Genomic DNA, 12,369 nt, shown 5'->3' with positions numbered 1-12,369 from the left:
GTGCTTCCATTGACCCTTTCTTCCCATTTGACTAATACTCAAAAGTGGGTCTTCCAAAAGCCAAATCCTTCTTTCCTAGAGACGTTTATTCAGTCAACTATGACATTTCACCATGGGCCTGAACTAATCAGACAGGTGGTAAATGAGGGAAAAGTCACTCAGATAACTATATTTAATTGGCTCAGATCATGCTTTACTTTCCATCTAGTCATTCATCAAGATAGCATGACCATGCAAACTTCTTGATTATCCTACTACCTTACTTTTGCCTTCTTCAACTTTGATTTTTTGCTTGTACTATGAGAACAATTATCAAATTCTAATGTTGCAAGATAAAAAGGAGTGACAATCACTTTATTGCCTAGGGAAAAAAAAATCTTTTCTGACCACCAGATATATTCTATATCCCCACAGTAGAATGTAAACTTCTTTTAAAAATTTGTTTATAATACATACTTTTGATAAACATATTTACAGATTTGTTATTCTAATATGATAAATTTGGAATAAGGGAAAGCAATACCTAAGAAATAATTTCTATAAAGTGTTCATCAGATTCTGAAGGGTTGTTGTTGTTGTTTGTGTGTGTGTGTGTGTGTGTGTTTTGTTTTGATTTTCTTCCTCTGGATGGGGATAGCATTGTCCATAGCTGGTCTATTACAGTTGTCCTAGCTCTCTGAACTTCTGGGAGGAGCTGCTTCCATCAAGGATGTTCATCTCACAATGTTGATGTTGATTGGGTACATTGTTCTCTTGGTTCTACTCTCTTAGAATATGAACTTCTTGAGGGAATGTTATCATCATATTTTTATATTTCTATTCCCATATATAATACAGTACATAACTCATAGAAAGTATTTAAAAAGTGTTTGTGATTTATCAATTATTCAGTCAATTTTCACCCCAATATGCTCCACACACTAGAAGGGCTTAATAAATGTTTATTTTTATTTATTGAATATGCATTTTTCATTCCTGTCAGATTACTTTGCTCTTTGCCTTCTTATACTATGCCTTCCTCCACTCGGTATTACTCTGACTATTCAATCAATAAATAATCAGCTTTTTATTGAATAAGTGTCTATCACTGTTTTCTAGTCCCAGGTTCTGGGCTGACTCAGTTTTCTCTCTCTCTCTCTCTCTCTCTCTCTCTCTCTCTCTCTCTCTCTCTCTCTCTCTCTCTCTTTCTCTCTCTCTCTGTCTCTCTCTGTTTTTCTCTCTCTCTCTGTCTCTCTCTGTTTCTCTCTCTGTCTGTCTGTCTCTCTCTCTCTCTGTCTCTCTCTCTGTCTTTCTGTCTCTGTCTCTCTCTGTCTCTTTGTCTCTGTCTCTCTCTGTCTCTCTCTGTCTCTCTCTCAGTCTCTCTCTCTGTCTCTCTGTCTCTCTGTCTCTATCTCTCTCTGTCTCTCTCTCTCTCAGTCTCTCTCTCTCTCTCTCTCTCTCTCTCTCTCTCTCTCTCTCTCTCTCTCTCTCTCTCCCTTCCTATGACTTGTAACTATAATTCCTCATAGGCAGAACTGGACCCAAGTAGTCAGCAGCTATAAACTCACTGGTAACAAGAACTTGCAGAAAAGTGTATTGGTCCTACTTTTCAGCTGGAAATATTGCTAAAATAGTGTAATAGTTTAAGATTCATAATAAATTCTTATAAACCCATGATAGTGTGAGGGTTAGGGACAAGAACTGAAAATTACATAGAAATAGGAAACTCTCTGATGAGGAATTTTTTATCAACACAGATCATTTCTGCAGTTTGGTAAAGTATTGAGATGTCAGGTTCTGAGAAATTAAGTGATTTGTGCAAGACCACACAGCTATTATATAAAGGTTGACCTTTGTCAACCTAGCTTCAAGGCTACCTCTTTATCCATTATTCTATGCCTATTGCTAACTTACAATAATGAGTTAAAACCTTTAATTTAATTTTAAGAAGAAGCAATAATATTTAAAGAAAATTTACATGTTTAAAATTCTAGTTGTATAATTGTGAAGAGTTTATTCTTTTTTAAAGAGTACTTTTTTCCTTTCCCTTTTTAAAAAAAGTATTTACAAATTTCTGGAAAATTCTGGAGAGAATAATGAATTTAAATTAGTAAAAGATATCTAGAAAATACATTATTAATCTTTCTCAAAAATTACTAAATCAGATTTCCCAAGGACAGATCTCTAGGCAATTAGAAAAAAATGTAGTGGAAATAATATGGAGAGGAACAGGATTTAGGTCCTGTTTATGATAGATAATAGCTGTGTGGTCATAATAAAATAATCTAATCTTCCTAAGCTTCAATTATCAAACTTTAGACCTCAATGATCATTTAGGTCTCTTACTTTAGAACTACGATCCTATGAAATTGTGAAAAATGAATCAAATTACATAATTGTCACTGAGAAACTATGGATTATGCTAAGTAATTATAGTCTTTGAAGTACATAATATATTTATATGGCAAGGTGTAATGGTTGAGATGTGGCCTCAGAATAAGAAAGACAAAGGTTCAAGTTCCTCTTCTGTCCCTCATTAATTTTGTGACCCTGGGCAAGTCCCTTAGTTCTCAGTGCTCCAGTCAGTTCTCTATTTCTAAAAATCCACAATTGTGGATTGGCATTAGTGAGAAAGTTCCTCATTTGGATTTTTCCATATCAATAACATTACAAGTCTGGTTTCCAAAACAAACAAAAAACTTCTACTATTTACTAAGAATGATACTTTACATTTATATGGTGCTTTTTCCTATTTTCAAAAGGTTCATATGGTAGCAAATATTGCTATTGAAGGTCATTTGTGCTAATTAAGTCTCTAAGCAAAATGGTTGCCATTCATTAGAATTCTATAATTCTAATTCCTCCTTAATATATTAAATCCCATAATTCCTGAATAAAAGATCCCAATCATTTTAATTAAAAACATCTCTAATACCAGAACTGGTCAGTTAAGTGGCTTATCGGATAGAGCAACAGGTCTGGAGTCAGAAAGACCTGAATGCAAATCCAGTTTCAGACATTGTGCAATGCTTGGCAAGTCCTGTTTGCCTTCATTTCTTTATCTATAAAAAGAACTGAAGAAAGAAATGGCAAACTACTCCAGTATCTTTGCTAAGAACACCCCAAATGGGATCACAAGAAATAGGGCATGATTGAAAACAATACTAGAACTATTCTAAAAACTATGTTCCAAGGCCTCTATGTAGTAGGAGTAATAATACCACCACCTACTTCACAGGGTTATTGTAAAGAATAAATGAGATGACAAAAGCAATTTTTTAATAAACCTCAATGTTCTCTATAAGGACTAGCTATTATCTCTATTAGAAAAAAATTTCTTTCAATAGTAAGTTTAAGAAATGAAATGCCTAGAACACAGTAGACATTTAAAATATATTTATTGACTAACTAAAAAGATGAAAAAACAAAAAACCTGCAGCCTTGACAGATAGATGTACCATCTCTTTCTTCTCTCTCTCAATATTTTTATCTCTTCAGTGTCAGAAAGAATCAGTTTTTTTATGAGTGCAAAAATTTACTTTGCAGCTTTCAAAGTATATATTTTTGTAAATGAAAAGAAGTATAACTTAAATCACATTGAATTAGTAGCAATAAATTCCTCAAAAATAACCAGACAAAATTACTACTAAATTTACTAAAAGAACTGCTTATGAAAGGAAAATCACAGTGGCCAAAATATATCTTGGCCAAAGTATATCTTCCAAAGAAATGACAATAGTGTATTACACTTTCTTAAAAAAAATTTAACTTTAAACATTTCTGTTTGATTCACTTACCTTTTTATTAGATCCCACTCCTCCCACAATAGGAGAGAAAACATTTTAGTCCTTTGTTCCCTTCTTTCTGCCTCAGTTTTCTTATTTGTAAAATGAAGATAATAATGACACTTATCTCACTGGGTTATTGTGAGGAATAACTAAGATAACATATGTAAAGCACTTTGCAAACTTTAAAAATTTTATAAATGGGGGCGGCTAGGTGATACAGTAGATAGAGCACTGGCCCTAGAGTCAGGAGTACCTGAGTTCAAATCCAACCTCAGACACTTAATAATTATCTTGCTGTGTGGCCTTGGGCAAGCCATTTAAGCCCATTGCCTTGCAAAAAAAAAAAAACTAAAACAAAACCTTAAAAAATTTTTATAAATGCTAACTATTATTTTACTTTGGAAATCTCTAATTCAAACAAAACACCCAAATGAAGAGATCCCTGAAACTAAAGAAAAAAATTGCCTCACCTGGGAGTTCTGCCAAACTGTTATTTAATAAACTTTAAGCAAAGAAATAGAAGTTAGGTCATTATGCTGGAAATTCAGGGATCAACAATAGTGCTTTTAGCTGTAATGAGTCAGCCTACAGCTTAAAAAGAGTTAATACAAAATTCCAATTGGACCTACATTTAAATGCAACGTCTACTCTATTTAATAAGATTTAATTATTTTTGTGGGCTGAGAAATGTTGAAACTCTGGAGTGCTTGGACTTCATTCTGAAATAGAATGGAATTGCTATAAAACAATAGTACAGTCTTTTCATACATGAAAAATAGATTGAATAGTTACCAGATTGCTCTTCTTTTAAGAACTCCATTTGCTATTATTTTCTGACAGCACTGACTGAGTACAGTACAATGTGACTACCTCACTTTCCCTCACTTCTCTTAACACAACCTAGGTAATGCTTATTAAATGATTTATAAAAAGAAATCTTAAATTCTTGGGATACTCAATGTGCTTTTCTGTTGGACCTAATGAAAAGATTTTATATTTTCTCATGGTAAAATGGTGATATTAAGTAGGAAAATAAGGTCTTTGTAATACCAGTTTAAAATGTTGATAGTTTTTCTTTTAATCTGAGAAGCTCAGAGCACTTCATAAATCTCATTGATTATCTCTGTGAGAAATATTATTGACTTTTTCTGTGCTATGGGACACTGAGACATGGAATAAAGCATCTCAAGTGAATCAAGATCATTTTTCCAGGGGGAGAAAGAATAGTACTCAAAATCCTCCTCCACAACTAAATGTTCTTTCCATCCTGCCAAGCTCCTTGCCCTGTGCCCAATTCTGTCACTAGCTCCCCTGAGCTGAAAATTGATTTCCTCTCAGTCACTCTCTTCCTTTACATCCTCTTGTCTCTTACCTGTACACCATCAGATGCAGGAATATAGCTTGCCCTTTTAAATGTATCTGTTACATTTCGTAGAATTTCCACTGATATTAGAAGGTCTCCTGCGTAAAAATTTTTCCTCTGAGTTAAATCCAAGAGGGTCTTGGTCACCTGGGACATCCCATCACCTGCCAACATTCTCTGACCTTTGGCAAGGTGCTCTTTAATCTGTGATAGGCAAAGAACGGAATATATATCAGAATCTTCATTACTGTATTTCCACCAGTCTCAAGTAAAGAAATACATTTAGAAATGTGTCAATAAATTGTAAGGGGACTGTTTTATTTTTGAGATGTACAAAATTGTAAAATGTGTCAAATCCATGGGCTTAAATAAGCAAATATCCCTAGATTAGAAATTTGTGAATACATAGGCTTGATATACTTGTCAATTTGGACTTAGATGCCAGAATTAAGGTCACTAAAATGATTTGTTCATCTTTAAAGAAAGAAATAAATTTTTCAAGATGATAAAAATGAGCAACTTGTTTAATCAGGATATTAAGAGAAATTATGACTACATATTATTGAACATAATAATTTAAGAAAAAGGATAGGGATTTTACCCTGTTCACTGCACAGCACTACTATAGAGCTGCATCCAAGAAATACGTTCAGGAAGCATATCACATTGACATAGGTCAAGAGGTTAAACATCTGTGCTGAAGAATACTACATTGAATTTTAGAACCTCAAAACCACATAGCAAAAGTTAGAGTCCTTTAGAAAACTTTGTTTAAGTTTAAGTTACTAAAGAAACTTATCTTTTTTAGCTGTAAAATTAAAATTAATAATTATACTACTGACTAGTTATGGTAGATCATGAGACACGGCTTAAGTTAATAGCACAACTGCCTAAAAACTTCTTTGTTCAAAATACTTTATGTTCATTCTTCATTGTCAACTTATTATTAAGAGAAGGTTAGATACTTGATGCTTGAAAATAGTCCAGGTCAATAAACAAGCATTTATTAAGTACCTCCTTTAGCTAGAGTGTTTTGACAGACACTGAAAGTGTAATATGTTCTAATTGGCACATGGACACATATAAGGCCAGCAAAATCATTTGGTTTGGCCTTATCAAGGTAATTGCAGGTGGGACTCAAAATTCAATAAATCTAGGAACTTTTTAGGGGTGTATTAAATATTTGACCAAAAATATATAAATTATATATATATATATTATATATATATATATGAATGAAGTTATATATATATATATACAAATGATTCTAGACAGAATAAGGGTTCCCCATCTCTGCTGTAAGAGGTGGATAGGTAGGATTGGCAGAAGAAGTTGTACAAATATTGGTATTTAAAGAAAGAAAAGTACTTCTTTAGACTGCAATGAGCCAGGAGTAGCTTGGTTGGAACAGAGATTAAATACATGAAGAAGTATGAGTGTGGTGGAAGAGTGGAAAAAGAAACTATTGTCAACTTGTAAAAAACAAAACAAAACAAAATTTTGAATTCTATATTGGGAATTAGTTTTTCATTCAAGAATCAAGGGACTGTACCTAAAAAAAATTTAAGTGATGTGTGGATAAAGGAATGACATGGTTAAATCATCAGGAAGATTTCTTGAGCATCATTTTGAAGAAAGTTTTCCTATTCTAAGGAATAGGCAGGAGAATAGGAAAGGAAAACTTAAAGTAGTTGTAGTAGGTTTGTAAAAAAAAGAAGACAGACATGAGAAATATTGATTCAGTGGTTCTTTGGCTCTACCACTTTTTACTACTGTGATCTCTGGAAAATCACTTCACTTAGATGGTATTAGTTCCTTGATTTAAAAAAAAAGGATACAGACTAAATATGACCTCTAAAGTCCCTTTCAGTGCAAAGTCTCTGATGATCATTGTAAGGTAGAATTAATAAGACTAGGCAACTGATTGGAATATGGAGCATGAGAGGGAAGAATTAGAGATGACCTTCAGCTGAGGAAGTGAAGGTCTTTCTTGAATCTAGGTCCAGGTCTCTATCTACTATACTAAGTAACTGCAAGAGGTGTTTAAACAGGTTTTATGGAAGAGGCTATTGGGAATTAAAGTAAAGAAAGTGAATGGGTGACTGGAAAGTTGCTGACACCATCAAAAGAAGTAAATATATAAGGGGAATAAAAGGTAAATGGTTGTTTGCTGAGATACTACTAATGATATTTAGAAGACTGCAGAGAAAGGGAGAAGTTTTGAAAAAATGAAAGGAGAGATAATTTTCCAGATTTCAAAATTTTGAGGTACTGAAAAATTTCCACTGATAAATTTAGGTGGAAATATCAGCAGAAATTTGGGAATATATCACAAATTTGATACTTAAAGTCATAGAGGTGGGTATGATTCTAAATGACAATCTGGTATGGGAAAGATTGGCAAGAGGATAGAGAAGAGGGTCAGAGCCAAAGTACTGAGAAGCTTTCATGTTTAAGGAGTAAAAAGATGAGAAGTCAATTTCTTCTTTTATAAAATGGAGATAATTATAGCACCTATTTGGCAGAGTTGGGTGAGGATCAAATGAAATGATATATAGAATTACTTCACAAACCTCCAAGTGTTTTCATAAATGTTAGTACTCTCTATATTTTTATAGTATGAGACACCATTGACATCCTTATCTCTTGCTTTCTAGGATAGTGTATATTAATAGTTTTATCATTACTTTAAATGGTAATAATACATAACTATTATTGTTTTGATTATGATGATAAGTAGTGTTCAAAACTGCAGAAAAATCAATAAAATGTATAAGGCTAATAAAAAAGTATTATAATTTACTATTAGTATTTTCCCCCTACTCTGACACTAGCTTTGGAAGATACTCTCTGCTAAAAGAGCTGAAGCTTAAGTAAAGCACCAGGTTAAAATAGATAGATGACAGGGCCTACTTTTTCATCTTCTGAAAAAAACAGTAGGGACTCTATTGAAGACTCAAGATTTATACTGGATATCAATTTCTAGTAGCTTTTGAAGAACATAATACATCATACTTTATTGTACGTCCTTTGATACTTGAAAACTCTGGAATACTTGATTGCTGAGACACTCAGTGATACTTAGTCTTCTAAAGACTACAGAGAAAGAGAATAGAATATGAAAATCATAGTCTAGAAAATCTGAATTGATTGTAGAGAAATTCTACAGTTTCAAAAGAGAAGCTATTTAACATCTAGAAAATGGAAGAGTGATCACAGTAAACAGCATGGCTTGAGTAAAAAATCATTGTGCCAAACATACCTCTATTTCCTTTTTTAACAGATTTGATTTGCAGAAGCATTGCAGAAGAGAATTTACTGAAGGATTAATAAAGAAATTTCTTTCATATTCTCCAAATCACTACCCCCCAACACCAAGGATATCTTCTGAATTACCTCCTTGCATAAAGAAAACAATCCATATCTGAGATGATGACAGCCCCCAAATCAGCAGGTGTCTGAAGAACCTGGCCATCTCCAAGAACACTTACTTGTTTGGAAAACAACAGGATGGGCACCTTCTGGTAGCACCTTCTCTTACCATTGGCATATTAGCTTCTTTGTGTGGAGGGTCCACTTAAGGCTCACATTGAAAAGGGAACTTTGGAATCCTATTCCTATAGAGGACTCTGTGAGGAATTGTTCCAGTCTGTACTGTGAAAACTACTCTCCAGAATTCTCCAGTTAAATCTTCACATTTTGGGTGTTTTCCCAGGCTAGTGAGGTGTTTCTACTCTCATTTATATTATATATATATTCCGATTATACTTGATGTCTCTTACTACTGTCAATAATTTTATAGTGCTTCCTGAATTGATAATGATTTATAGTCTCATTATTGTAGTTTTAGCTTTCTGTTTCTTAATATTGCTAATAATTTTACTCTGTTGTTGTAGTGACAAAGGGGGTTTCATCCTCCCCCTTTTGCAAAAAATTTTGTCTTTTACTCTTTCCATTTTAAGTGTAATTAATTTATTTTGTAGAAGCAAATTCAAACCCCTAAATCAATAATTAATGCATTTACCTAAATTGTAGCAAAACATTAGATGAAATAATACATTTCAGGTTATAATTGTGAAAAAATATGGAGAGATATGGGTTAGGCTATATAAAATGATATGATAACATAATATGAATTTACAATAGGTTAAATGACTGGATTCAAAAATACAACTTAATGTTCAATGTCAACCTTGCAGGATTTCTCTAATGGACAGCCCTAGGAATGTATACTTAGTCCAATGATATTGAGCATTTTGTAAATCAATGATTTGGATAACTTTGAATATAACATGTTTAATAAATCTGTAGCTAATAAAGAGTATGGCAGGGATAGTTAATGAATTCAATGATCAACTTTTCTTGACAGGCTATGTAAACATGACAGTAACCCTGTAACTGAATCTAATAATAGGAAATTTAATAAGAACAAATGTCAACCTTACATTTATGTGCAAAAATTCACCTTACTAAATATATAGTATGGCAATTGATTGATAAAAATTTCCTCTGAAAATAATTTTCAAAATTAGGTGAAGTGATGAGGATTTTGGTAGGATGACTAAGGTATGAGTGAGGAGAAAAAGGTAGATGTGATATCTGATGTAAAAGTAGAATTGACAAGACTTGGAAAATGACTGTATATGAGAGAGAGACATTGAAAAGGCAGATTTTGAGATTGTAAACCTGAGTCATTTGAAGAATGAGGATGAATTTGTGGAGAAGGGAAGGTAATGAGTTCTATTCTGGATGTGCTGAATGTTAGGTACCTATGATAACTGGGTAGAATGGTCTAGTAGGCAGCTAACAATGGATGGAAGTTGTTATATATGAGGGAAGGGATTTATCTTGCTTGACCCCAGAAGACAGAACTGTGAATAATGAAGAAAACCTGCAAAGAGGCAAATTTAAGAGGGAAGTTCTAGCAAAATTTTTTTCTAATAATTGGAGGCTGTCAGAAGCAGAATAGGCTGACTTGCCCTGGAAAACTTCAAACCAAGAATAGTTTACCACTTTTTTGGTATGCTTGTAGAGAGTACTCTCTTAAGTGAGGCATAAATTGACGACCTTTGAGATTTCTCTGAAATTCTGCAATTATATGGTGAGGGCAGGGGAAAGCTTTTTATAAATACATATGACTTCACAAAAATCTCTGATATCCCCCATTTCCTCCAAATCCATAGCCATAACTTGATTCACCTCCTCTATTCATGGCTGAACTATTGAAATACAGCAGCTTCCTAATAGTCTGTTTGCTATCCTCTATACTGCTGCCAATTTTTTAAAATCCCAGACCTAATCATTTAACCCTAATCCTTCACTCAATAAATACCCCTAGTTCCTTATTATCTGTGTAATAAAATATAAACCCCCTCTGTTTGATATCTAAAGTCCTTCATGTTCTTTCTCCAGCTACCTGTCTTCTTTATTTTTCGCTTCTCCTCCTTTTCACTCTATTATTTTATTAAATTGTTTTTCTTGAAATTTCTTAACTTGTAACATTCCATCTCTTATCTCTGTATTTTGGCATGGGCTACCCAGAATGCCTTAAATATCATTCTTCTTTATCACTACTTCTTACAACTGAAATCTTCCTAATTTAGCATTATTTACACAAGACCCTTACTGCTGGTGTTCCAAAGTGTTCCCCATACAACCATCCAACCCCCTCTAAAACTAAACAACAATCTATCTGCATTTATTCTATATATAATTGTGTAGAATCTCAAACTCTCATAAATTTTCCATGAAATATTGTTTTGGTCTTCATGGTAGTCTTAAAGTAGTTATTTTTACTTTATTCTAATTATAAAAATTGCTGAATTTTATGATGAAAAAAGCATATGATAAAAGATCTTGTGAGATATGTTGTATTTCCCATGGCCAATATGAAATAGAACACATTTAGATAGTTTTCTCCATTATTTTCTACTTTTACCTAAATTAGTAATATATATATATATATATATATATATATATACATATATGTAATTTGTGCCTTCTTTAGTCTCTCAGCAAAATTACCTCCTTTTAATTTATTTTTGGTGTTTCTCCTCTAAAATATTAAGAGATAGGGGCAGCAAGAGGAGAAAAAGGGAAAATGATCAACAATGGAGAGGTTGTAGGAGGATTGGGACATTGATGCATTGCTGGTGGAGTTGTGAATGAACCCAACCTTTCTGGAGAGCCATATGGAACTATGCCCAAAGAGCAATAAAACTGTTCATACCCTTTGACCCAGCAATTCCAATTATGAGTCTATATCCAGAAAAAGAGAAAAGTCCTACATGTTACAAAATATTCATAGCAGCTCTTTTTTGTAGTGGCAAAGAATTGGAAATTGAGGGGATGCCCATCAATTGGGGAATGGCCAAACAAGTTATGGTACATAAATACTATGGAATATTATTGTTCTATAAGAACCCCCTAAGTGATCGGACTCTAGAGAAGCATAGAATGACTTATGGGATCTGATGTTTAAGGAAGGGAGTAGCAGAACCAAGAGGACAGTGTACACATCAGCAACAATATTGTGAGATGAACAACCTTAATGGAAAGCTCCTCTCAGCAGTCCACTGAGCTAGAACAATTGTATTAGACTGGCTATGAATTGACTCTATTATTCCAATCCAGAAGAAGAAAAACCAAAACAAAACAAAACTCACAAAAAACCCAACCCTTCCCAAATCTGATGAACACTTTATAAAAATTATCTCTTATGTATCTCCTTTAATTCTATTTCCTCACACCAAAAATTACTAAGCTGTAAACATGTTTATCAAAATATGTATGTACAATGCTAACCTGATTGTTTGTCATGAGGGGAGGGAGGATGGGAAGGGAGGGTGGAAGGAAATTTTGTAACTTAAAAATATACATGTGCATATTGATGAAAATAAATAAAAAAATAAAAAGAGATAGGGCCAGCTAGGTGACTCAATGGATAGATAGAGAGCCCCAGCCCTGAAGTCAGGAGGACCTGAGTTCAAATCTGATCTCAGATACTTCATAATAATTACCTATTTGTGTGACCTTGGGCAAGTTATTTAACTCCATTGCCTTACCAAAAAAAAAAAAAGAGATAATGCTATAGTAGATAGAGGTCTGTACTTGGAGTAGATTCAGGAAGACAAGGATTGAAATTCCACCTCTGATACTCACAAAGTGCCAAACATTTTCTTCCCTGACTTTAGTATCAATATTTGTAAAATAGAGAGAGATATGTATTGGATAGCCTCT

At 33.4% G+C, this 12,369-nt stretch overlaps 1 protein-coding gene across 3 annotated transcripts in view; it reads right to left on the bottom strand.

The window, feature by feature from the left end:
* Positions 1-12,369, bottom strand: part of ADGRB3 (adhesion G protein-coupled receptor B3) — a 909,716-nt gene that overhangs the window by 458,334 nt on the left and 439,013 nt on the right. For all 3 annotated transcript variants that reach the window (XM_074237293.1, XM_074237296.1, XM_074237295.1), the window contains exon 11: positions 5,140-5,334. In XM_074237293.1, the coding sequence (XP_074093394.1) occupies positions 5,140-5,334 (195 nt within the window). The remainder of the gene's footprint in view (positions 1-5,139; positions 5,335-12,369) is intronic.

The sequence above is a fragment of the Macrotis lagotis genome, chromosome 5, assembly GCF_037893015.1.
Source record: "Macrotis lagotis isolate mMagLag1 chromosome 5, bilby.v1.9.chrom.fasta, whole genome shotgun sequence".
Taxonomy (NCBI): Eukaryota; Metazoa; Chordata; class Mammalia; order Peramelemorphia; family Peramelidae; genus Macrotis; species Macrotis lagotis.
This window is presented reverse-complemented; position numbering and strand designations above follow the sequence as displayed.